At 42.8% G+C, this 26,464-nt stretch overlaps 8 protein-coding genes across 8 annotated transcripts; 4 read left to right on the top strand and 4 right to left on the bottom strand.

Annotated features, from left to right (window-relative positions):
* Positions 1-8,155: 8,155 nt before the first annotated feature.
* N7500_001073 (acyl-CoA thioesterase) lies at positions 8,156-8,774 on the top strand (the record flags this gene model as incomplete). The annotated part of the gene is made up of 2 exons (XM_056672219.1): positions 8,156-8,235; positions 8,306-8,774. The coding sequence occupies 2 exons, from the start codon at positions 8,156-8,158 to the stop codon at positions 8,772-8,774; spliced, it is 549 nt and encodes a 182-aa protein (XP_056537792.1).
* A 550-nt stretch (positions 8,775-9,324) lies between these two features.
* On the bottom strand, positions 9,325-9,816 carry N7500_001072 (uncharacterized protein; the record flags this gene model as incomplete). The annotated part of the gene is made up of 1 exon (XM_056672218.1): positions 9,325-9,816. One exon carries the CDS (start codon positions 9,814-9,816, stop codon positions 9,325-9,327), a length of 492 nt encoding a protein of 163 aa, XP_056537791.1.
* Positions 9,817-13,436: 3,620 nt separating this feature from the next.
* On the top strand, positions 13,437-14,243 carry N7500_001071 (alpha/beta fold hydrolase; the record flags this gene model as incomplete). Its single annotated transcript, XM_056672217.1, has 1 exon — positions 13,437-14,243. The coding sequence occupies one exon, from the start codon at positions 13,437-13,439 to the stop codon at positions 14,241-14,243; it is 807 nt and encodes a 268-aa protein (XP_056537790.1).
* A 967-nt stretch (positions 14,244-15,210) lies between these two features.
* On the top strand, positions 15,211-17,101 carry N7500_001070 (Amino acid transporter transmembrane; the record flags this gene model as incomplete). Its single annotated transcript, XM_056672216.1, has 3 exons — positions 15,211-16,408; positions 16,465-16,650; positions 16,710-17,101. 3 exons carry the CDS (start codon positions 15,211-15,213, stop codon positions 17,099-17,101), a joined length of 1,776 nt encoding a protein of 591 aa, XP_056537789.1.
* A 570-nt stretch (positions 17,102-17,671) lies between these two features.
* Positions 17,672-19,298, bottom strand: N7500_001069 (Major facilitator superfamily domain general substrate transporter; the record flags this gene model as incomplete). The annotated part of the gene is made up of 2 exons (XM_056672215.1): positions 17,672-19,173; positions 19,229-19,298. 2 exons carry the CDS (start codon positions 19,296-19,298, stop codon positions 17,672-17,674), a joined length of 1,572 nt encoding a protein of 523 aa, XP_056537788.1.
* Positions 19,299-20,024: 726 nt separating this feature from the next.
* N7500_001068 (IlvD/Edd family dehydratase) lies at positions 20,025-22,086 on the bottom strand (the record flags this gene model as incomplete). The annotated part of the gene is made up of 3 exons (XM_056672214.1): positions 20,025-21,237; positions 21,295-21,449; positions 21,517-22,086. The coding sequence occupies 3 exons, from the start codon at positions 22,084-22,086 to the stop codon at positions 20,025-20,027; spliced, it is 1,938 nt and encodes a 645-aa protein (XP_056537787.1).
* A 450-nt stretch (positions 22,087-22,536) lies between these two features.
* N7500_001067 (putative DnaJ domain protein (Mas5)) lies at positions 22,537-24,005 on the bottom strand (the record flags this gene model as incomplete). The annotated part of the gene is made up of 4 exons (XM_056672213.1): positions 22,537-23,086; positions 23,144-23,787; positions 23,847-23,905; positions 23,969-24,005. 4 exons carry the CDS (start codon positions 24,003-24,005, stop codon positions 22,537-22,539), a joined length of 1,290 nt encoding a protein of 429 aa, XP_056537786.1.
* A 268-nt stretch (positions 24,006-24,273) lies between these two features.
* Positions 24,274-26,407, top strand: N7500_001066 (glutamate--tRNA ligase MSE1; the record flags this gene model as incomplete). The annotated part of the gene is made up of 7 exons (XM_056672212.1): positions 24,274-24,525; positions 24,573-24,645; positions 24,705-24,742; positions 24,802-25,218; positions 25,283-25,540; positions 25,600-25,766; positions 25,831-26,407. The coding sequence occupies 7 exons, from the start codon at positions 24,274-24,276 to the stop codon at positions 26,405-26,407; spliced, it is 1,782 nt and encodes a 593-aa protein (XP_056537785.1).
* Between the last annotated feature and the right edge of the window lie 57 nt (positions 26,408-26,464).

Raw genomic sequence — 26,464 nt, 5'->3', positions numbered from 1 at the left:
TCTAGTCTATTTACTTTTCCCTAGGGGTTTTAATCCTTTAAGCGTAAGGTTTAGATAAGGGTTTAGACTATTACCTTCTAGGGGTAGTTATTTACCTAGTATATTTTTATCCCTATAGAGAAAATAAGCTCTACTTAGTATATTATTAGTACTAGATCCTTTTTCTATAGGGGTAGAGTTTACTCCTAAGGTATAGGATCTTAATCCTCTATATCCTCTACCTTATCCTCTAGCTTAGTCTCTAGATTAGGTTCTTCCTCTAAAGGATATACCTTAGGGACCTCTTTATTCTCCTTAAGGTCTATAATTTAGCTAGGATAAGCTATAGTTATAAGGGTAATTTAGTATTAATTTAGTATAGTTTCCTCTTTTTCTCTTATCTTACCTATAGGTTAGGTATTCCTTTCTTTTTTAGTATACTAGGTATATATTCTATAGTATAGATACTTTCTATACTATAAGGGTTCTAGTAGTAGATAGTTCCCTATTTATATAGGTAATAATATAGTCCTAAAGTACTTTAGTAAGCTTTATAAATAGTACTTAGGCTCTCTATTCTTCTAACTAGGCTAGTAGATATTTCTCTAGGGATATTAGGTATTAATTAAAAGTATAGGGGTCTTATTCTAGGTATATTTCTACCTTCTAGTAGAGTACTAGGATATTAGTAATAATATTATAGGAGTTTCGGAGTAGGGTTTTAGTCTATTCTTTAAAAGCTTTCTAGTTTATCTCCTCCTTAGGGTAGTTTAATATATAGTTTCGCTATTTATTCTTATAGGATATATATAGGTAGTTTTTAGCTATAAGGACTTTTTATAAGTCTAAAATATATTTTCTTAGGGTATCTCTAAAAAGTATATTAATATTATTTAGCTATTCTTCTCTTTAGTAGATACTAAAGTTTTCCTTAAATTTTTTAATATAGTGTTTAATTTCTCCCCTTTAGCTTCGCTTACTTTCTAATAAGGATTCGCGATTAGGCTAGTAGCTATTTAGCTCCTTTTTGTTCTCTATAATAAGTTATTTTACTATAATAAATCGTTATTATAGCTCTACCTTTTTATAAGGGCTTAGATAGTCTCCTCTAGTTCTTTAGTAGTAGCTTTAGCTAGTTCTAGGCTAGTCTATCCTAATCCTAGGCTTTATATAGCTCTAACTAGGGGATCCTATAGATCTAGTAGTAGATCTAGTCTTTCTATTAGTTAAGTCTTATAGATAGTTTAAGTTTCTAGTTCCTTAATTTCTTAGACTTATAGTATTAGTCCTTAGTTATTCCTAATTCGAGAGGTTTCCTCTAGATTCCTAGTATTACTTTAGGTAATATAGCGGGAAGCTATTATATCTTAGGTAGTTAAAGAAGAAGAGTTAGAAATATAAGAGTATACGATTATTAGGTATAAGGCCTATTAACTAGGTAAGATATAAGGCTTAATAATAGGGAGAGAAAGGATTAATATATTGTCTTAAGTTATAAGACTAACTCTTATAGGAGGAATAGGATTGTGAGCACTTTAGCAGAAATAATATTATAGCCTAATAGTAGGTTATAATATTTTGTAGGGGAAGGTATATTAGGTAAGCTTTATCTTATATAATATTGTATTATATAAGATATAGAAAGGTTTATACTTAGCTTAAGTAGATAATAATACGTGCGAGGTAAGAAAAGTTGTATTGAATAATTATTTTCTAGCTAGGAATCCTTCATTCCTTATATAGGCAAGCTCTAGCAGTATAGAATATCATAGAAAGTCATTAATAATAGAATGACTTCATTATGATATCCTAGATTTATGGCGATATATTGTGAGTCATAATATAGTTTACCGTAAATAATATATCTAAGGTTCTCTTAGATACTACCGGTAAAATATATATCTTATCCTCACACACTATAGTATATAAATATATATCTTACAATTACTATTATACTTACACACCCCCTTAATCCTTATAATCTTTATAAGGATTATAAGTATAAGTATATAGTATAAATATATATATATATATATATATATATATTATAGGTCTTTATATAGTATCTAACTTAGCTAGGTCTATAAAAGCCTTATATAAGATATTATTAACATTTTTTGTTAAAAAATCTACTAGTATATATTTAGAAGGTATTTGATTAATAGTGATTTTACCTTCTAATAAAGCTTACCTTGTAAAATAGTATATTATTTTAATATATTTTAATCGTTTGTGGAATTCTGGATTCTTAGCTAGTTTCTTAGCTAATTCACTATCAACTAAGATAGTAGGTATACTATTTGTATATCCTAGATCTAGCTCTGTGTTTAATAAATTAAATATATTAGCTAGATATATAGCTTCTTTAGTAGCTTCTTTTAGTGCTATATATTTAGCTTTATAGCTACTAATTACTATTGTTTTTTGTAGTTAAGAATTCTAACTAATAGGGTTATTAATCCCTATATTAGGGCTTAGGCTAAATATATAGCCTAATATAGATTTTCGTTAATCTAAATTATTACCCTAATTAGTATCAGAATAGCCCTTTATATATAGGTTATTACCTAAGTAATTATATACTAATCCTATATTAGGATATACTAGTAAATATTTCTAAATCCTATTTAGGGCTATAAAATAGTCCTTACTAGGATTACTTATATATCTAGTATAGTATATAGTAGCAAAGGTTATATTAGGCCTAGGTTTTAGGGCTAAATAGAGTAGAGACCCTATTTATTTCTAATATTCTTTAATATCTTATAGGCTTATATTTATAGTATTCTTTTTAAGCTTTACACCTAGTTCACCTAGTGTTTTAATAGGCTTATAACTAGGATTATTATAAATAGAGAACTTATTTAATAGTTTCTCTATATATCCCTTTTAGTCTATATATAGTATCTTATCTTTATAGTTAATAGATATACTATTTCCTAAGAATATAGATACTATACTAATTTCTTCTATCTTTATATAGTGCTTTATTTTAGCTACTATATTATAAATATAGCTTAAATCTTTATATATTACTAATATATTATTAACGTAACAAATTAGTATATATTGATCTTTAGGGTTTATATATATACCTTTATCGTATATAAAGACCTTAAAGTCAAATTTAGCTAATATATTAGATAGATATTTATACTAAAGCCTAGGGCTTTATTTTAGACTATATAGTGCTTTCTTTAGATAATAGTACTTATTAGGGTTATTATATACTCCTATAGGTAGGATAGTATATATTTTAGTATCTATATTAGTATATATAAAGGCATTTTTAATATTATATTGTAGTATATACTAGCCTTTATTAACTACTATTATTAATATTAGATACTAGGACTTAGTTCTATATATAGTAGAAAAGGTTTCTAGGAAATCAATACCTAGTTTTTGCTAAAATCCTTAAATTACCTACCTAGCTTTATATCTAATAGTTTTATTACTATTAGTTATATAGTCCTTATCCGGATTAGGACTATTAATAGGTTTTTTCTTAAAAACCTATCTACCCTTAATAGGTTTTATATTATGTGGTATATCTATTATTTTATAGGTTTCTTATTTTTCAAGTTCTTTAACTTCCACTAAGTAAGCCCTAAACTATTTATCCTTTTTAGGACTATTTATAGCTTTATTAAAGCTATTAGGTTTAGTTAATAGTGAAGCGGTTAATAGAAACCTATTATCTATATTAGTCTTAATAGAACTAATATAATTAGTTAGTATAGTGTCCTTAATAGTATATAATATAGGTATTTAAACTTTGACCCTATATTTAGGATTAGTATTAATTCTAGAGGTTTCTCCTCTAGTTAATACTCTATTATTATTACTTATATTATCCTTAATAGGACTATTAGGATCTATACTAACTTCCCTAGAATTTAAGTCTTTTTAACTACTAGGATTTAAGTCTTTTAGACTAATTAACTTAGTCCTATAGGGATCTATATCTCGAGATATTTCTCTTAGGAATTAATTTTTATATATAGTAATATCCCTAGACTATAGGTATTTTTACCTTTTATAGTCCTATATTTTATAGTGATTATAATCACTATATCCTATTAAAATAGCTTCTTCCTTTCTAGGAGATAGCTTAGTCTTATATTTATTTATATAATAGTAGGCTAAAGAGCCCTAAGTCCTAATATTAGTTATATTAGGCTTTACCCTATTTAATAATTTATAAGGGGTTAAAAATCCTAAAGCTCTATATAGGGTCCTATTATATATATAGGTTATAGCTTAGAGTGCTTCTCCCTATAGATAATTAGGGCTTTTAGACTAAATAAGTACTACCCTTACTTTATTAAATAAAGTAAGGTTAATCCTTTCAATTAGCCTATTAGGTTCCTTAGTATAACTAGGAATAGTTATATAACTAATACTATATTTATTTAGGGCTAATTAAAATTACTTATTAATATATTCTCTACCTTTATTAGTAAAGAACTATTTAATCTTTCTTTTTGTATAATTTTCTATAAAGACCTTAAAATCTTTGAATACTTTATAAGTATTATCTTTGGAATATAATAGACTAATCTAAAGATATCGAGATTTTTTATCTAGGAAGGTAATATAATACCTATATTTATTATAGGTAGGTAGTAATAGACCACCTAAATCACTATATATCCTATCTAAAATATTAAATTTAGTAGGATTATTTAACTTCCTATATATATATCTATTATCTTTAGATAAAAGATATACTTTACATTTTTTATTAAGGAAAGCCTTAATATATTCTAGGGTTATATTAATCCCTAGGGCCTTTAATAGAATTTTTAAGGGCTATATATTAATATACCCTAGTCTAATATACCACTTTTATATATTATCCACTATATTACTATCTATAGTCCTTTTAGGAATATAGCTATTATTATTATTACTATTAGTAGGTATACTAGGTTAATTAGTCCTAGTAGCTACTATAGTATTTATAGTTCTTTATAATATAGTGGTTTTTATATAATATAGATTATCTTTCTTATTAGCTTTAGTAACTATTTTCTTTAAAGGTATATATAAGTATACCTTATTTTTTATAAATAGGGCTATTAAATTAGATAACTAGTATATACTAATAAGATTAATACCTAGATTAGGTATATAAAAAACATTTTTTAATAAGTATATATATCTAGTATTAGATTTTATATATATATTACCCTTATAGGTTACTTTAATAGTATTAGCTTTACCCCACTTTACTATAGTAGTAGTAGGTTTAGTAGAAGAAAGATATTACAATTTATATATAGTACTAATAGTGGTAGTACTATTAAGAATAAAATCCACTTTTTCTTTTATAGGATTTAATCCTATATTATCTAGTGGTTTTTTAGTTAATAGTTTAGTACTATATAATAATAGAGGATATACCTCTTCTATATTATTATCTATATCTAGTAATTGATTATTAGTTTAATTATTAGGCTAATTTTCAATACTAGTATATAGTTCTTTATCTAATTTAGGTAAATTAGATAGATTAGATAATATATCTATATCTTTAGTAGATTTAGGGGTATCTACTATATTAGATATAATCTAATCTTATAATTCTAGCTATTTAGGAGTCCTAGGGCTTATTAAATTTATAGTTTTAGCCCTAAAGGATTCCTTAGTAGTAGAAATAGGGGGTTTAATAGTCTTTTTAGCCCTTTTACCTTTCGGAATCTAGCCCTTAGGAGCTAGATTAGGAAATAATAGCTAGTAGGTATTAGTATTATAACTAATAACCTTATAGTGTTAGTAGTATTTTCCTTTGAAAGGCTTATTTTTATACGATTTATAATACTTATATTTAAGTATTATAATATTCGTATAATAACTACCTTTATATATAGAAGATTCCCTACCCCTAACTTTATCAATTAAGCTAGAAAATAAGGTTTCCACTATATATAATTTAGGGTTATTTCTTAATAATTAGGTTATATTTTAAATAAACCCTTTATAGTTATTATTTAGACTATTAAGAACCTAGGCTATTACTACCTAATTAGATAGATCAATACCTTTACCCTTAAGGTTATCTACTAAGGTTTTAACCTTATTAAGATATTCTTCTATTGAATTAAAATCGTTTAATCTAGTGTTAAAGAAATCTTTTAGGGTTATATAGGGCTTCTAAGCGAAGCTAGGCCTTATTAGCACTCTCTATATCTTTTAGATATAGGAGGGGCCTATTATCACAATAAAGCTTTAAAATAGATATAGCCTTATTGTTTTTAACACTAATAGAAGGAGTTTCTATAGGTATATATAGGTTATCCTTTATTAGGGCTACTTTAACCCTAATAGACTATATAGTATAGTTCTCCGAGCCCCTAAGTTTAGGGAGATATATCTTATCTAGGGAGGCTATAGTAAGATATATAATAAATATCGGAGATTAGGTATATATATATAGTAATATATACTATATATAATTATAAGAATATATCACTATATACTTAATAGTATATAGTATAGTACTATATTTAGTAATATAGTATATTACTATATTTAGTAATATACTAAATATAGTAATTCGGTAATTATTCGGAGAAGGCTCAGCAATATATCGGTATTTCCTATTTAGGAAATATATAGTAAGCCGGGCTTATAACCTATAAGCACTTTAGCAGAAATAATATTATAGCCTAATAGTAGGTTATAATATTTTGTAGGGGAAGGTATATTAGGTAAGCTTTATCTTATATAATATTGTATTATATAAGATATAGAAAGGTTTATACTTAGCTTAAGTAGATAATAATAGGTGCGAGGTAAGAAAAGTTGTATTGAATAATTATTTTCTAGCTAGGAATCCTTCATTCCTTATATAGGCAAGCTCTAGTAGTATAGAATATCATAGAAAGTCATTAATAATAGAATGACTTCATTATGATATCCTAGATTTATGGCGATATATTGTGAGTCATAATATAGTTTACCGTAAATAATATATCTAAGGTTCTCTTAGATACTACCGGTAAAATATATATCTTATCCTCACACACCATAGTATATAAATATATATCTTACAATTACTATTATGCTTACAAGGATCCTAAGGATCTAGGGGTTCTTATACTTAGGTATAGGACCCCGTATCTACTCGAACCGAGTACCGAGCCGATTACGAATCAACCCCGCTATGACCCTAGGACGTGAATGATGTGCTCAGGTAAATGACCGAGTATCAGAATTGAAAGGACCTTTATCCTTTACACCTGTCCCCTATAAATTCCTCTTTCTCTCTTCTTCTCTCCCTATGCTTAGTATTCTAGTAAATTGCACACTTAAAGCTTTCCTTCTCGTACTGGCATGTAATAAATATAGTAATATTCGATAAATAAACTAGAATAGTTATAAAAAATAGTAATTTATTTAAATAACTTAGTATTATTATAAACGCTAAGACCTATATTTTATATAAAAATAGGTTTAAATAGGTTATTATTAGGTTATTGGGTTTAACCCATTGGGTTTTGTGTTGGAATCTCCAACCCAAAATGGGTTCTGCCGAAGTCTACTTACTAGAAGTATAAAGCCTTTATTTGAATACTTTATATAGTGGATATAGGCTATTTAATAGTATAAAGAAGTAGAGAGATCAGTATACCGAGGTATATAGGGGTTCTAGTAATCCTATACTAGTATCGCTAAGGGGGTGTGTTAGAGTATACGGACCGGTATACCGGAGATTTGTTTATCTAGTTCGTTCAGTAATTTTGAATTAGTAATCCGCCGCCCATATAAATTGCTAGGAAAGCGGATACTGAAATACAGAGATTTTAACACCATTGATTGGACCCATACATTTCAGGATACCATTGTATTTGACAAAAAGCTCATCAATCAAATGATGGATGCTATTTTAAATATAATTTCATAAGCACATATATTTACACAGAACGGACGTTACTGGATCTATACGATGAAAGCTTCAATATCTATCTACTTTTTTGGTTGTGGCTCAGATGAAAGACAGGTGGATCAAAGAAGAGCTCTGGAAGCCCACCTAGGCGCAGGACATCACTTACATAATCACCGATATGCCGAGGTCCGCAGCGCATTCTGGTTATATCAAGGATGCATAAACACATCTACTGTAGAATCATACTTGTACCAAATCCGACCAACCCATCGAAAAATCAAAATGGCCACCCCAGATTTCGAGGCCAAGAAGCAACGCAAGCGCAGCGACTATGGCTTCCACCAAGTACACCAGACCCGATGGTCAGTACCAGGACCTCCGCACGAGCATCACGAACCAGCCAGACACCGAGACTAACACTAACACCTCCAGGTTCGATAACGACATGTACGCGCACCTCAACAATGCAGTATACACACATCTTTTCGACACAATCGCCAACACGTACCTAATCAAGCACTGCGGGATGGACCCCTTCAGTGTAAACAACCCAACCCCCGCGCCGACTCACGGGCAACCCTCCAATTTGCCATCCCCATCAAATTTAGCAGCTGGTGCCGACCAAATAGGCCTGATTGTCTCAACACATGCGGATTTCTTCGCTTCAGTGCGCTTCCCGGATTTGCTGGAGGTCGGGTTGCGTGTTAATAGGCTCAGCAAATCCAGCGTTACTTGGGAAGTGGGTATTTTCCGTGAGGGTGAGGAGGATGTTAAGATGGTTGGGACTTATACGCATGTATTTGTGTTGAGGGAGACTATGCGGGTTGGGAAGACGGGGATGGAGGAGCGGACTAGACGGGGCTTAGAGAAGTTGCTTGTTAGGGCTGAGGCCAAGTTGTGAGGGATAGAATGTTGGGTTCTGGGCTGGGCCTCCAAGGTTGTACATGCATATTTTTCTTATCGGAATATAGGTAGCCCCTTGCATTCCAAGGCAGTCATTTAATTCTCGGTTTGTTGAGAGGGATTGGGATTCTAGAGTCTAGATTGATTAAATGACCCCTATGGAAATCTGAGAGAAAATAAGCGAGATATATGTAGCTCGGCAGGAAAAATTGTCGCGATTGGTATTGATCATCCTAGGAATGTGGATATCGTGAAGAAAAGACAAAAACGTGCGCCGTGTAGATCAAGAAGATCATCCAACCCCCTGAATCATTAAAAAGTCTAATCTAACCTGAGATCTATGAGACAAAAAGAAACCAGAAATCATATCCATCACCGTAACATAAAACCGAAACCAAAAACTTTTGTGGGTTATCATAAGAACAAAGAGACACGCTAAATCGCTTCGCAATATCGAAAAGCGCCGGGGTATACATGTATGATGGAAATTCCAATCATTGAATGGTTGTCAATTAACAACCTCGGAAGTTTTGGTTGAGACAAGCTGCTCAGTCAAATTTGCCAGCAATGATACTGCTGCAACGGGACACATTGGAACTGGTAGGAGGCGAGGCACCGCGGCGCATGGTGTATCCATCTTCATCGAGCCACCACTTGGGGTAAGGGCCAAGGATAAAGCTGCCCTCGGCATCCCAGCCAGCGACCCAGTGAATGCCGTCGTCGAGGAGGAAAAAGCGCAGCTTTTCCGGGCGGCCACCTTTGTGTAGCGGGGCGTCGAACCAGCGACAACGTTCCTCCAGTTCGGACTCGAACATGTAACGGTGGAGAATGCGGCAGTAGACCAGCGCAGCAGGGACTTTTTCATCGTCGTCGCACCCATCCCGGTGGATGAGGTGCCATCCGCGACCTGGGAAGAACTTGTATGTTCCCGGGATGGGAGATTCCCAGTGTTGTTCCTTGAGATTGTTTTTGTCACCCTTCTGGAACCAGTAGGTAGGACAGAAAAGGGTGCGTGCACAGAGGAAAAGGTTGGGAGCCATGCTTGAGGATGGTATTAAGATAAAGATGTATGTGCGAGGACGAGTCCACGAAAATCAGGGGAGAAGTCCGAGTTGATATAGAAACAACAAAGTGCAAAGAATCAAGGGCTGTATCGGGTTATAAGTCGACAGCCATGGCGAAAAAAATAATAAAATATCAATCGGTCAAATTTCAAGTTGAGATAGGAATTTGACGGGTCTTCTGCACTGGCAAAGCTCGGCGAAGGACCCCTGAGAACTTTTCGGGAGACAAAGAATGTGAAAGGACAAGTACACTTGGCACGGGGTTGTAATCTGAGGCAAGGACTGGTTGAGAATGTCCAATTCATAAACAGCACTCGGACAGCAAGGTGTTTTCGTTATCGATGCGGTGAGTAGGGGTTGCGTGTTTCAAAGGAAAAGGGGTTGTGATAAGCTTGCAGCTTTGAAGGAATAGCTTTGTCCTTGATAGCAGGGAATGCGATAGAGGGTAGGCGAATGGGAAGTATTGAAGAGAGCTTGGACTCGGCAACACGCAGGACGCGCACGGCCGATGTTAGAGCTCAGTAAGAGCGTGTGCTAGAGACTGGGCATTTGACTGGAGGGATGTCGCCATGGTGATGTAGATATATGTGTACTGAGTAAAAGTCGAGAAATCAAGAATGTGTGTGCTTATATTTAGCGGTCACAGATGTGGAAAGAAAAAAAAAGTCGATCCACAATTTTGCCCTTATTCTCCAGCAGGTTAAGCCACAACGGGTAGCTCTAGACTTTCCCGCACTTGCCAACTTTCAAGTGGCTGAAATGGCTGAAATTTGTGGATTAGGTAACCCGCTGACCTCAGAGAATTTCACGTGCGGGACCGGCCGAGCCTTGGCAAGTCCCATCGTTTGACTCGCGGGATTTTTTGGTCTCCTGTTATTGTCCTCTTTGGGGCTGATCCCTGACCTTTCTAGCATAGCTCCCCCCAATCGCAGTCCATGACTCTCACGGAAACTTTCTGACTCAATTTTATAAAGCCTCGAGCACTTGGCTGCTTGGCATACATTCCCGACGGGAAATTTCCAGGCTACAAAATTCTTTGTGGCGCAGCTCTCGTGGTTCAGCCCTATGCGATGTTTCTCGGCGTTGTCCTAGCTTGCCTGGCATTTCTTCTAGCCTGGTCTATCCGAAGCCGATGTTCCGTTTTCCATTCCTATGTGAATCGTTGTTTCCATAACCTTCAATGATCTGTGTTGTACCACCCTCACTATGATCAGCATAGCTGATATATGGTGTGACAACTGCATGCCGCACCTCGACGAATCCATCACTATCCAGGCTTGAATATCCCTGTCCATGCATAATCACAATCCCAACTCAGCAAACCAGAAATCTTTGCCGTGCCACCTGGTCCAGAGCCTCCCTGTAGGCGATCGCCAAGCAAATCCTTGCTGGATTTGCAATATGACATGACGCACGGCTTGGCTTACAATAATAGAAACATTGAGGGAAAAAATCTATCGGTTGACAAAGTTAGTCCAGGGCTAACCCGATGATGCAAGATAATGCGACAGCAATTTTCTTGACCTCTGAGCCCTGATTCATTTTGTTTCATGCCCTCGAGCCCCTTCCTTTTGACTGCGCAGGTGAGATGATTTTATCTCCATCCCCTCTATGGGTGCCGGCCAGGCCTTTTCGGTTTCCCTGCAGGGGCGAGGCTTGACGAGATCTCATCATATGAAGTATATAGTCAAGCTGATTTCATTGGTGACCTATCATTTAGTCCCTAGCCCGAGACAAAGTATTAACCCAGTGTGCTCGTTGGACGTGTTCCAACTGAAAAGTCTAAAGAGGGACTCGAGACCCCCAAAATATCAGGGCAAGGATTCTTAGCCGAGAGAAATAATCACGATATATCTCCGGAAGAAATGAAAAAAAAAATGTCTTCTGACTTGCTTAGCCTTATTTTCATGGATGAATCTGGATAACGTAGAGCTTTAGGATTTATAGTGTGCTGCAATTTAGTGTGATAAGTACATATACGACACTGCTCGTATACGTACCAGATTCTACCGTGCGCCAGGGATATAAAAATATATCACACCTTCCCGCGGAATACTTTACTTAATCAACCGCATAACATCGATACGTACCCCTTCTTCCCTTCAACTATGATTTCTCCGCCCAGGCCCAGCTCGCCCAGGCCATCAACTCCACCACACGCCACACAGGTGACGCCACCAATCCGCCCGGGTAGCTCTTCGAGACCCTCGATTTCGTCTGGGCTATGCGTCAGCCGAGCCGGAAACCGGCCTGGCACGCACCACCGCGCCGGTACTCACCATAGCTAATGCGTGGGGCTGATTCGTCTACCACAGTATCCACGCGCTGTACCTAAGCGCGAAATTGATCTAGGAGGCGAACTACTGCCACAATCCCGGTTAGAAGCCGGTGGCTAGGCCCGGAAGGAGTCATTGCGAGTAGAAATGCTTCCAAATGTGAACTGACTGGACGCAGTGCAGGCCTAGCTGAACTCGTTGCTAATTACTGTACCTGTACTCACTGGACCACGGTGGATACCAATATGGATATCAGACTTTTCGTGGGTATTCATTCCAATGTCGTTCGGCTCCATATACCTGTAGAGCAGATTATAGAAGGGAGTGGGATCGCGAGCACCGAGGCCACGGATTGGCAGACTCGACCAGCCTTGAGATGGCGTTCGCTTTAGGGGAATCTGCTCCTTGTGCCATATAGGTAATCGCCCAAATTTGGCTCTAATGCAAGGTTGATCGTGTACTTTCTAGCCCTAGAAGTCCATGGGCCGGTTGAAAAAGCATACACAAGACCCAGGCAAAGAGCGCAATCGTTGTGTAGGTCAGGATCAGGAACACGACATGCGGCGCTCGCCGGAAGGTGCCAGAGGGAATTGTCTTATCTCAGTCTTCTCTTCAATCGACAATCTCTCCTGTCCCTCATTAGGAGCTGAGCAGAGGGGAAGCCATCTCTTGGATATGTTCCTCCTGTCATGACTCGATGTTGACCATCGAAAATTGCTTCGATATGGAAGGCCTGGTCGTCTGGAACGAGAAGCATTCTTCATGTCGACCCTTGCATATGAGACAGCGGAGTTTTATGGGGTGAAGATCTCGTCTGCGCCCTGTTTGGGCTTTGAGCATTCCACTCATTGTGCTCGAACTATATAGTCGTTCCATGGACCGTAGCGCCCGTTGAACATATACGGCGCTTGGTTAATGGTCGTCGGCAGCAGTTCAAAGTCCTAGGATTCTTTTGTGATCAAATGAATTAAATAGGACTTGATGGAGTGCTCTGGAGAACTAGACCGGCGAGGAAACCATTTTCTTTATATGGGAAAAGCTATATGTTCATGGGTCCTGTCTTCTAACTTTGCCCAAATAATGAAGTCAAAAGATACATACCGGCAGCTATTGATATTAACTCTGAATTTATGCTAACAAATGACTCCAGATGGTACGCAGCGTGAGGTGAATGTATTTCATAGGAGTTAGCGATGACTCTTCTGTGTGTAAGCGGCGGCAAAATATTATTTCGCCGAACCGTTGAAGGTCAGAAAATCTTCACAGATCGAGTATAAAACCCAATGTAAAAACGTTCTAAAATATGAAATTCATTTCATCATGTCCCTCACCTTCGAATGTATCCCGCTCACAGTCGAAGGTGTTCGTCTCGAACTATCAACAGTCCATAGCCTTAACTCAACCTCACCAATTCTTTTCCTCCACGGCTTCGGTTCAAGCAAAGAAGATCTCGCCGATATAGTAATTCAACCACCATTAAAACACCATGGCTTCATAGCCTACGACGCTCCCGGCTGCGGCCAATCCGTCAGCAACAACGTCTCCGCAATCGACATCCCGTTCCTCGTGGCAACCGCCGAAGCTTTCCTCGCGCGCTTCAACATCGACAAATTCCACCTGATAGGCCACTCAATGGGTGGATTAACAGCCCTCCTCCTCGCAAACCAGAATCCAGACCGTGTCCTTAGCTTCGTGAATATCAAAGGCAATCTCGCACCGGAGGACTGCTTCCTCAGCCGCCAGATCTTCATGTTCCCAGCTGATGACGGCGATGCATTCATGGATGCATTTATTGAGCGCACGCGCACATCCGGGTCATTTGCTAGTGCCATGTATGCTAGTACCCTGCGCGTCCGGGTCCGGGCTGGTGCGGTTCGGCCTATTTTTGAGTCTATGGTGCAGTTGACTGATCATGGGGACTTGATAGATAAGTTCTTGGCATTACCGTGTCCGCGCATGTTCATGTTCGGAGAGGAGATGCGTGGGTTATCATATCTGCCGTTGTTGGAGAAGGAAGGAGTTGAATTGGCCGATATCGTGGGCGCGGGGCATTTCCCTATGTATTCAAACCCTTTAGAGATGTACCGTCGCATTTCAGGGTTCTTGGATCGGTGCGGCTGTGATTGACATACACATGTAGACAGATATATAGATAGAGTTAGAGGTCAATACAAAGGACATGTCAAACCTTCCTGCAGCTGCTCGGCACTTGCCTGGATGACTAATTATACGGAGTACCAAGAGGCTTTTTGGCCCCCAGGCTAGAAACTTCTACGTTGTACATCATTTAGATGGAATGACCTCTCTCAAGGCCATTGGACATGACTGGCTATCATTCGGGTATTTACATAAAAAGATTATCAACTATCTTGCATATATTGCGTTTTTCGAGTCGGCTCAACTCACCGGTTGAAGCGTAGAGGCCAGTGCTCCACCTGGGTAGGCACACCACATTACCACAATGAGACTCAGCCAGTTCCTTGATAAAGCCATTGTTACTTGATTCGTTCCAAGGTTGTCAGCAGATGGCTATCCGTGGATGATCCAAACAGCCCTGGTTATCATACGGGCCCCTTTCAGATGACCCCGGATGAACCGGAATCTGCAGTTGAAACAAATGCAATCGGATGTTACAGCGTTTGGCAAATTAGTAAAAGGAAGGCGCATAAGCGGTCTCCGATGGACCTCCGCCGAAACTAACCACAAACAGTGCGGTTTATCCCCTTTGGGCGTTCTATCATCGCCGTCAGCAAATTCGGTTGGAGAGACAAGCTTTTGCCGAGATTCAGGTGGATCCCCAGTGGGATGGTGGCTGCCGTTAGGGGCCAGTCACAGGAGTCGGAGCAAAACGAAGCTTTGATTGCCACCTGGGCAGTCAACCCTGGGATGGGGCCATGTTACATCGGACGAATTGGCTGATAACTTACCTATCGAACTAGGGATATTTGGATGAAAGCTCCGAGGGACGTGATTTAGTCTAGGGATTGAGCCACATAATAGGCTTATATGAGGGCAGTTTGTCCTCGTTCCCATCTCTTTTCCTGCATCTCTCTCGGAACTTACTCTAAGAGCCGGAGATTATCCAGTACCCATTATGGACAAGATCTCCGACACCAAAATGAGTGTCGATGCTCATCCGGATGGAGAAAAGATGGACACGAAAGAGGGCACGGTCTTTGTTTCTCAGCCCACGTCTGCTCTGGATGGCAGACAATCAATGTACTCGGATTCTACCATCACCTTTGAGAACTATGCCTACTGGGCTAAGCGATCGCGCGAGGTTGAGAAGAACATTTCAACTGACGATGCGGGCTTTGCACACTGGAGAAAGAGGCTTTTTAGTAAGCCCGATGCTCCAGTACAGAGAAGCTCTGCCGTGGCTGAGTCCAGCGCCAAACAGACTAGCAACACGAATAGTGATAGCACAGCCGATAGTTGGGGCATCACTGAGACAGAATGGGAGCAGGCACAACGGGCTGGGCGAACTGCAACCTGGGGTTCAATCTTCTATCTGATTACTACCGACATCCTGGGACCGACCAATGTCCCCTGGGCGATCAGTCAGATGGGCTATGGACCAGGTGCTGTATTGTACACCGTTTTCGGGGGCCTGGCTTGTTACTCCGGCATGCAGCTGTGGAGGATCTTCGTCGGCCTCGACTCAACTCGATTCCCGATGCGAAATTATGGCGATGTAGCTTTCCGTGTCTATGGAAACCGGGCGCGAATTTTCGTGAACGTCCTACAAAGCTTCCAGTTCTTCCTCAATGTGGCCCTGCTCATTGTAAGCAACGGACAAGGACTGGCGCAGATGGCCGTTGGTGCCAACGGCAACGGGTTCCTGTGTTTCATCGCGGCTGAAGTGATCTTCGTGGTCATCGGCTTTGTCCTCGGACAGATCCGTACCCTGCAACGTCTTTCTTACCTGGCCAACATCGCGATCTGGTTAAATATAATTGTCGTTATTATGACCATGGCCGTGGTTTACCAGTATCCCCCGAACTATGCAGCCTCGTTGACTAGCTATGGTACTCCAAAGGGACCTGTGAAAACAGCCGGCTACTGGCCTGAGAGCTCAACCCTCAGGGACAAAGTCAATGCCATGATGAACGCTGTTTTTGCCTACGGAGGTGCAACTCTCTTCAACGAGCTCATGGCTGAGATGAGACGGCCATATGACTTCTGGAAAGGCTTTATCCTTGCCGAGATATTCATCTACGTGTGCTACCTTCTCTCGGGCATGGTTGTGTATAGTGCACAGGGCCAATTTACATTCAACCCCGCTTACCAAGGTGAGCCACATAGAATTTCAAGGGAGATTCTAAGATTGCTAACAATCCTGCAACAGGTATTCCAAATTCCGCCTACAAATTCCAGACTTTAGGCAACGCCATCTCATTCATCACCGGCGTCATCGCAGCTCTGCTATACGGGAACATTGGTATCAAAGTCTTCTACAACGTTGTGCTGCGCGATGTCTTCCATCTCCCCGACTTGAACAGCCGAACTGGCAAGTTCATATGGATTGGGCTCGGTAAGTTGGAATATCCTCCGAGGTTCCATCTGAATTCAAAAATCTAACAATCCCACTAGCACCTGCCTACTGGGCTCTCGCATGGGTGTTTGCCGCCGCAATCCCGCAGATCAGCAACCTAGCATCATTTGTGGGAGCCGCTTGTATCTTGCAGTTCTCTTTCACGTTCCCACCACTGTTGCTGGTTGGATTCAACATTCAAAATGATGCGATACTCCCCGAAGAGGAGTTCAATCCGTCAACTGGCCAAGCACAGCGCTTGGACAGTGGAATGAAGCGATGGATTAGAGGTTACAAGAAGAAGTTTGTGTGGAATACCTTTGATATACTCTACGCGATCGGCGCGTTGGGGGCTGCTGGATTGGGAATTTGGGCTTCAGTTACTTCCATGCACACGCAGTTCCAAGCGGGTAGTCTGACCCCTTTCACTTGTGCGAACCCGGCTGGATAAATTGAGATTCACGGTTGAGTCAAGGATTCGAAAGTGTTTTGGACATTGGCAAGTTTCATCGGTCAATGGGTGTCTTTCGAACGCTTGCGTTTTCTTCTTTCTCTTATATATTCTTTTCTAGACCTCAGCATCTCTTGGTAATTATTGTCACTTTTCTCTCCCTGCTCTTATGTACCGCGACGCCTTTTGATTGAAAGAAGAGCTTCGATCAAAAACGGACACAATCCCTGGTTATAGAGTCAATATATAGTCAAAGGACCACAAGGCCAATCAAGATAAAGCATGCTTTTGAAAGGGAGCCGGCACTATAAGAAGCTGCCTGAGTAGAAAATGAAGATGTTGGACACCCAAAGTGATGGCTCTAGACGCCTTGTTTGCTAGGTTTCCAATAGCTTCAATTGAAGGAGAAGATGTAATAAAAGTTGGATAATAGGTTCCATCTATGATGACTTTGATAAAATGACTAGATGAGCTTATGTACAGTATACCCACGACATAAAATTGCAAAAAACAGGCTGGACATGAGAAGGATAGGTATCCGGAGTATAATAGCAAAATGGTCTAAAATGTTCATCGCTTTACACGATCCTCTGTCTCGACACCCTGTACTTCATTATGGGTCGAGGTAGCAGCGTCATCGAATGAAAGCTTCCGTTCGATGGCCGCGGTTTCAACATCAGGCAATCTGCCAAAGGCATGGAATTTTTCGAAAAGGACGTCCATCTCCTCGAGAGAGCGACCCTTTGTTTCCCTAATGACGAGGAAAACCCAAACAGCCATGACAAAGCAGAAGCAGCCAAACATGATAAAGGTTCGCCAGCCAAGGTTATTGATAGCTGCGGGAGTCACATAAGTGACCACAAAGTTGAAAAGCCATTGGGTTGCCGATCCGGTAGCAACACCGTATGAACGAAGGCGAGTTGGGAAAATTTCAGAAATGTAAACCCATGGAATCGGTCCCCATGATGCAGAGTAGCCAATGACATAGAAGTAGATCATGACGATCATAGCGAGGGATGCAGATGAGATGCCACCGTTGCCGCTAGGATCCGGAGGATAGGACACCAGAACACCGCCCAGGATGAACATCATTGTGCACATCCAAAGGGCGCCGCCGATAAGAGACCACCGCCGACCGATCTTGTCGATACCAACAATAAGGAAGATTCCGGTGGTAACTACCTTGACGATACCGTAGATACCCGTTGTGAACAAGCTAGTATTGCCTCCGGCGACGCCAACGGTCTGGAACAGCTGGGGAGCATAGTATCCGATACTGTTGGTACCGGTCCACTGCTGCCAGAACATCATCAAGAAACAATTCAGAAAGCGGATGCGATTTCCCGGTAGGAAAGGTTCGCGCCAAGTAAGACCCTGGGTTGATTCGATCTCGTGTTCAACGGCCGCTTTGATCTCCGCCATCTCGGTCTGGACCGTAGGGCTGGTCGTTGACTCGTTACGCATATAAGCCAGGGCATTGAGGGCTTCCTCAAGACGGTTTTCTTTTGCCAGCCAACGAGGAGATTCGGTCAAAAAGAACAGTCCAATCATCATCAACCCACCCGGCACAAGCTGGAATCCAACGGGGATGCGCCACTGTTTGGTTGTGGGGGCGATGGTCTCTGCCACTCCATAGCAAAGCCAGTATGCCACGGTGACACCAATGACGAGGAACTCCTGGAAGAGACCGGCAATACGACCACGAATGGCGGGTGGGCAGTTCTCCGACACGAAGACTGGAGTGATGGCTGACATGCCTCCAATTCCGAAACCGGCAATCACACGTCCACCGTACATATAAGAGAGTTCACTGTGAGCGGCGGTTTGGACGGCAGAGCCGATCAGGAAGAACATGAGGAATCCCATGATGGAATAGCGACGACCGAACTTCTCATTCACGAAGGAGGCGAGGATAGCACCGAAGAAACATCCGGCTGTGAGGAGTGAGACGACATTCGATGAGACTTGGGATTTTTTGGCATCTGAGAAACCCGAACTTTCACCCGTAAGTCCAAAATCGGCCTTGAAACTGGGAAGTTCCAGTACACTTCCCATCACACCCGTGTCATATCCTTTATGGAAACATATCAGTATGCTGTGTTTGTAATCAAGAGAGACTGATCTTACCGAATAGGAACGAGCCCGTGTACGCCACGGTTGCTAGCACGTACACACGACTATTCTTGAATATGCCCATTTTGAAGTCCAGACTTTCTAGGGTATGAAATTAAAGAGAAGAAAACCCGGACTAAGGATTACAGATTGGACTTATAAAGCCCTCGAAGGGCCCCCGCATCTAGTTTCTCTCCAAGACTCATTTTCATTCGAGTCTGGGGGAAAGAATACCCCGGATCTATCAGACCATGGGGTGTTCAATAGCCGAGTGGAGGATGTGGATCGCATCTACTGAAGAAATGACGTTCCTATTCGACGTCCAACTCGACGGAAAAATTATATTCAGTGGAATTTATGCACCAATCAACGGGTCTTCTCTATGGGCAAGCAAAGGGCAAGGATGGGCAAGTATAGCGAGCTAAGCCCGTGCCCAGACCGCCTATAACCGAAGCCGAATACTCTTTTACCCGATATTCTCTTTACCTTCTTGCTACTTCACACAGGCACTGTCTTGTTTTATTTCGTTTGATGCTCCGGTGGATAATGGCGGGACTTAATACCAAGATCTCAACACCCAAGTCTCCCCGAGGTCGGCTTACTATGGAAAGCCGTTCAAATGCCGATACCCATCTTACCCGGGTATACACAGCCCTGAACACCTGGGCAAATCATCCAACTCGGGCTCAGGTTCGGATTACCGGCATTATTATGTTTATTATCTCCGCGTTGGCCGTACTTGATTCCCCCACAGCTTATTCTCCACACGTAGAGATCCCACGACCTACATACCCATGACTCCGTATGAACCTCAATGGTTATGCCGAGGCTCTGAGCGCTGAGCAACACGCTGGTACTTAACAGCATCACGTAAAACCATACCCTCACTCAACTGGTCAGTCTCACGTCGGAAGATCTCTTGCCACGGCGTTTGGCTTTCAGGCACAGAGAACCCGCCCTGAACCTTAAGATCCTCACGACGCCGCTGAAGTTCCTCGTTACCAATCAAAATATCAACCCGACGCTTATTCAAATCTACCCGTAGCCGGTCCCCGTCCCGAAGAAGCGCAAGGTTCCCACCAGCTGCTGCTTCGGGACTTGCATTTAAAATAGAAGGCGACCCCGATGTGCCGGACTGGCGACCGTCACCGATGCAGGGAAGTGAGGTAATTCCCTGGCGCAATAGCCGTGCTGGAGGGTGCATGTTGACCACTTCGGCAGCGCCCGGGTAGCCCATGGGACCTGCACCACGCATGACCAGGATACTTCTCTCGTCGATTGGCGTGGCGGGGTCGTCTAGCCGACTGTGGTAATCTTCCGGTCCGTCAAAGACTACAACGGCACCCTCGAATGCGTTGAGGTCATCTGGGTTCTCGAGGAATCGTTGCCGGAAGGCCGGTGATATCACGCTGGTCTTCATGATCGCTGAATTAAAAAGAGTACCTTGCAAATGTACGAATCCGGCATCCTTCATCATCGGCTCGGTATATGCTCGGATAACCTCCCTGTTCCAGGTGTGCTTACCGCGCACGTTTTGACCTACGGTTTTTCCATTGCAGGTTAATGCGTCTGGGCGTAGTTTCCCGGCATCTAGCAACTCCGCCATGATAGCAGGGAGTCCGCCGGCGCGGAAGTATTCCTCGCCCAAGAACTCACCGGCGGGCTGCATATTCAGGAGTAGAGGGATGTGAAACCCGATCTGATCCCAGTCGTCAAGGGATAAGTCAACGCCGATGTGTTTGGCCATGGCATTAATATGTATAGGGGCGTTCGTACTCCCGCCAATGGCAGTATTTGTGACTATAACGTTTTCGAAGGCTGCTCGTGTCATGATATCGCTAGGCTTGCGGTCTGCGTGGACCATTTCAACGATGCGCTCGCCAGTCTCATAGGCGCATTGGCCACGCTCTCGGTATGGAGCTGGGATTGCTGCCGAGCCCGGAAGAGCCATACCCAGCGCCTCTGCTAGTGCGTTCATCGTTGATGCTGTGCCCATAGTATTGCAATGACCGACAGACGGTGCCCTGTATAAGATCAACATATGCTCATTTCCTTTGACTTCAATCCTGGCAGAAACATACCCGCGAGCCACATAATCCATGAACTCCTCCCGATTCATCTCGCCAGCAGCATACATCTCTCGCCCTTTCCAGACTACCATTCCTGATCCCGCAAGGTCATTCTTCAGATACCCATTCAACATCGGACCAACATTCAAACAGATGGCTGGTATATTCTGATCACGGGTATGTCAGCTTTATCATCGACAAAAGGACCACAATTCCAACAAGTTCCACACATACCACAGTAGCAGCCGCCATCAACGCCGCAGGTGTTGTCTTATCACATCCCGTCAAAAGCACAACCCCATCCAGCGGGTAAGCATACAAAATCTCCACCAACCCAAGATACGCAAGATTCCGATCCAGACAAGCCGTCGGTCTACGCGAGCTTTCCTGAATCGGATGCGTAGGAAATTCCAACGCAATACCACCAGCACTGCGAATCCCCTCACGCACCCGCTTCGCCAACTCCAAATGATGTCGGTTACAAGGAACCAGATCCGAGCCCGACTGCGCAATTCCGATAATCGGCTTCCCAGACATGAGCTCCTCGCGTGTTAGTCCGTAGTTCAGATATCGCTCGAGATAAAGTGCTGTCATGCCTGGGTTCTCGTCGTTGTTGAACCATCGTGTCGAGCGAAGTTTGCGATGTGGTGCTGTAGTGCGGACTTGAAGAGATGCTAGGGTCTTTTCTAGATCGTGTGTTCGCTTGCGGAGGGCGAGGAGCTCGCTTTCGCAGTCTTCGATGTTTGGGGGTGGGTTGTTGGTGCAGGAACAGCCTTTGCAGGATGTTTTGGTGTTGCACGACATCGGGTTGTTTTAGCCAGGGATTTTATTTTGGGGGACTATAGATACTATTGGGATTTGCGCTGATAGACCTGGAGTTGACGGTCTGTCTAGAGGGAAAAAAATTTCCAAGGTAAAGAAAGAAAAGGGAAGCCGAGATCGAGGCCGAGAGTATGCCGGGGCCGACCCCGGAGTTCGGCAACTCGGCCCCGGATTTGGTTCTGGGATGGATTGAATATCTCTCTTCCTGCGACGATAGTACAAAAGAAACCGATGAGTACGCATGGAGGAGATATAGAATGTCTGCCCCCACGCTATCCACATTGATCCACCCCGGAATGAGTGGAACCCGTTCTATATGCCCTACGTCGATCTACATTGGTCTACATTGCGTTTTGAAGTCAAAGAGGGTTGTTTTATTCACAAGTCCCCTATTAATAAAAAGTCCCAGACGCCATCTATGCAAAAATGATTCTACTGAGCTGCACACTGTGCCGGTTCCTCGTCGTCTTCCTCGTCTTCCCAAGCCGATGCGTCATGACCATCCTGCGCGCCGAATTCTTCAATCCGGCCCTTGGGGTCGTATTCGACTTCATCCACAGTCTCGGCCTTGATAGGGGCGCTAGGTTTGGGGAGGATTTCCTTGAGCTTCTCCATCATCTCTGGGGTGGGCTTCCACTTGCTATCAGGGAACTTGACGTCGACAACCAAGTACAGGTCGCCACGAGCATCGGTACGCTTCATTGGCATGCCCTCTCCGGGAACCTTGAGGACCTGGCCGGGTGAGAGGACAGAACCGACGGGGTGGTTAATTTCAATGCCACGGCCATCGAGGTGCTTGATCACAACGCGGGAGAACCCGGTCAGGGATTCAGCAAGAGTAACATCAATAGTTGCGCGGAGATCTGAGCCGGCCCGTGTGAAAACGGGGTGTTCTTCCTCAATGATCTTGAAAATAATGTCACCGGGCTCTTGATCGGGCACCTGGTCGGCCTCGCCTTCTAACACAATTCTGTCTCCTTCCCTATAGTACAGTGAGCATGTGATGCCGGTTAGATAATAGAAACATAGATCGTCGTACCTCGCGCCTCGGGGGATGTAAATCTCCAGGATCTTCTTCGCCTCGGTCGTCCGTGTGCCCTTGCACTTCTTGCACTTATCCTTCGGGGCGTAGTATGATCCCTCTCCGTTACATGTGGTGCAAATAACCGTCTGCTGAGTCACGAACTGGCCCATGCGCTGCAAGACCTCCTTGTGGCCATGACCGCCGCAAGTTGAGCACTGTTTAGCAGTGGCCTTTTCCTTACCACCCTTGCCCTTGCAATGTCCGCAAATGATGTTCTTGGCGCTGGAAAACCGAACGGTCTTGCCCTTGTACAAATCCTCCAGGCTGACTTCGTAGTCTTGCTCTTCGCTGGGGCTCTTGCGCGGTTTGTTGGGGCGACCACCTCCAGGCATTCCTCCCATACCTCCCATACCAGGCATGCCGCCCATGCCACCCATGCCACCACCGAACATCTGTGCCAGCAAGTCATCCAAGTCAGGTTGCCCTGCCATGCCCGGCTCACCCGAGCCGTTGAAGGCAGACATGCCGTGTGTGTCGTAGAGGTGTCGCTTGTCATCATCGTAGAGAATATCGTAGGCCTCCTGCACAGCCTTGAACCTGATTGAGGCTTCCTCGCGCTCGGCCTCGGGGACTTTGTCAGGGTGGTTGGTCAAGGCCGCCTATTAAAGCCGACTGTCAGTATCACCGGCATACGGAGATGGATCGGGATTCGTCTTGCCTTGCGGTATGCCTTGCGGATGTCATCTTTGGTTGAGCTCTGATGGATCTCGAGGACCGCTGTATGAATAGATTATCAATATGGTATTTCTTTATAGTTGATCCGCGTAAACAAGCACATACCATAGAGGTCAACTTCAGCCGGAGCCACTGGGGACATTGTTAGTAGTGTAGAGCACAACACAGGGTTCCAACGTACTTTTCAGTGATTAACGGTGTAAAATACGATCGGACTTTTCTCTAACGAAAAGAGGCCGTCAATCTCAGCCCAATAGCAAGAAAGAACCGTTGATGAATGAGATGTGAAAGCGGGAGTTGTTGGTCCCCCAAAGTTCAGAAATTTTGTTCGGGAGCTCCGCGCCGCAGCTCCGCAACTCCGCACATCTCGATCGGCCATTCTTTTCTACTTCGACTTGGACTATTTCGCAATGAGAAGCCCTCAAGGGATATTTGCCAGGCGGTCCTGGACTTGCATGCAATGCAGGCCATTTTCCTCTTCTCCGGCTGCTCGGGCACCTAATTCGAAGAACAAACTGCCAAATGGGCCTGCGCGCACGCGTTTTGCGCCCTCGCCCACTGGATACCTTCATCTAGGCTCTTTACGGACAGCACTCTTCAACTATCTGCTGGCGAAACGTACCGGTGGTCAATTTCTATTGCGCATCGAGGACACCGACCAGGTTGGTGGATAGCGCACCGTTGCAAGGACTACAACTGATTATGGTAGAAACGGACAATCCCCGGGGCGGAACAGCGACTTTACGATGATCTACAATGGGCTGGATTAAATTGGGATGAAGGTTGGCTTGATATATGTACAATCATCAAGGGCAATCGCTGACTCGCGCTTTGCTGACAGGTCCTATCATTGGTGGTCCCTACGGACCTTATAGACAGGTGAGATATGACTCCTTTGTCGCAAAGCATATAAGCCCTAACTTTCTGTTCCCATGCAGTCCGAACGAACAGCTTTATACCAGTCCCACGCCAATGAACTCATCTCTAATGGGCATGCATACCGATGCTTCTGCTCCGCAGAACGGTTGGATTCGATCGCCCGTCACCGCAGCCAAGCAGGACTACCGCCTGGCTATGACCGAAAATGTGGCGATATATCTGCCGAAGAATCAGAAGATCGAGCAGCCAAGGGAGAAGCACACATTATTCGACTGAAAGTGGACGAATACCCCATGTTCAATGATCTGGTCTATGGCAAATCTGGCCAAAATCGTCCCAGCAACTCGAAGCTGGATTTCATCGACCGTGTATATAGTGACCCGGTTCTTATCAAATCGGACGGACATCCCACGTACCACTTGGCGAATGTCGTGGATGACCATTGCATGAAGATCACTCATGTTATCCGAGGAACAGTGAGTTTATACTTATTATATTGTTAGCTATCAAGTCAAAAGACACCGAACTAACATCAATCAGGAATGGATGGCATCTACGCCTATGCACATGGCGCTATACAATGCCTTTAAGTGGACTCCACCAAGCTTTGCTCATGTCCCTTTGCTCGTCGACCGGAGTGGACAAAAGCTCAGCAAGCGCAACGCAGATATCGACCTCTCATCATTTAAGGATAAGCAAGGGATCTTCCCAGCCACCCTGGTGAACTTTGCTTCGCTTCTAGGCTGGTCGCATTCCGAAAAGTCCGATGTGCTAGACTTGAAGGAACTGGAAAAGATTGTATGTTCATCTAAGTTTCGTAAAAAAAGCCGTCATTTCACTACTAACAATGCTACCAGTTCAATTTGAAAATCACTCGAGGGAACACTGTCGTCTCCTTTGAAAAACTCCAGTTCCTCCAGAAGGCACATATTCAACGCTTGGTTCAAAGCGGCGGCCCGGAGTTCGACGAGATGGTGAAGAAGGTGAGCTCGGTGGTGGAAGAAAGCCACCCTCTCGACAAACTGTAAGTCAACCATTAGCCGTAGTCAAGTCACTTGAAGATTATACATATAATAACTAACACCTAGCAGCGCCACAATTCTCAAAGGTCGCACTCTATCCGAATACATCGCGCCCCTCATCCGCGCAGATGTCAACAGCTACACAGATGCAAAGGAGTTTGCCCAGCGTAACTCCGTCTTCTTTACTCCAAAACTCGACAGAGCCCCTTACAAACAGGTCTCACCTCAATCCTCCCCGGAAGTCCCAATGCAAGCCCTGCACACCGCAGCGGCTGCTTTAACCCTCGTCCCACCTGTAGCCTGGAACATCGAAACACACCGCGATAACATCAACAGCTACGATGGCGCGGAAAGCATAATAATCTCCGCGTCTGAGTCCGACACACCCGTTGACTCTAAGAGCGCAGGCAAACTATTCAAGAAGGAGCTGTATCACTACCTCCGCTGGGCACTTTCGGCTTCTGCGCCTGGGCCTGGTATCTCGGAGACTATGGTAGTTCTCGGGAGAGATGAGACACTTCGCCGAGTGCAGGACGCCAAGGCGTTGACACAGTCCCTTGTTCCTTCTGCTGGCCAGAGAGTTCCTAAGGGAACTTTGCCTGAGGATCAGAGTTGGATGGGGAGTCTTGCGACTAAGCGGTAATATAGAATGAAGAGATTGAGTAACTGTACAATAGTTGTATTTGATATATCCAAATCC

The sequence above is a fragment of the Penicillium coprophilum genome (assembly GCF_028826855.1).
Source record: "Penicillium coprophilum strain IBT 35676 chromosome Unknown utg000001l_segment0_segment0, whole genome shotgun sequence".
Taxonomy (NCBI): Eukaryota; Fungi; Ascomycota; class Eurotiomycetes; order Eurotiales; family Aspergillaceae; genus Penicillium; species Penicillium coprophilum.
Note: the sequence above shows the minus strand (reverse complement) of the source record. Positions and strands in the feature narration are given on the sequence as shown.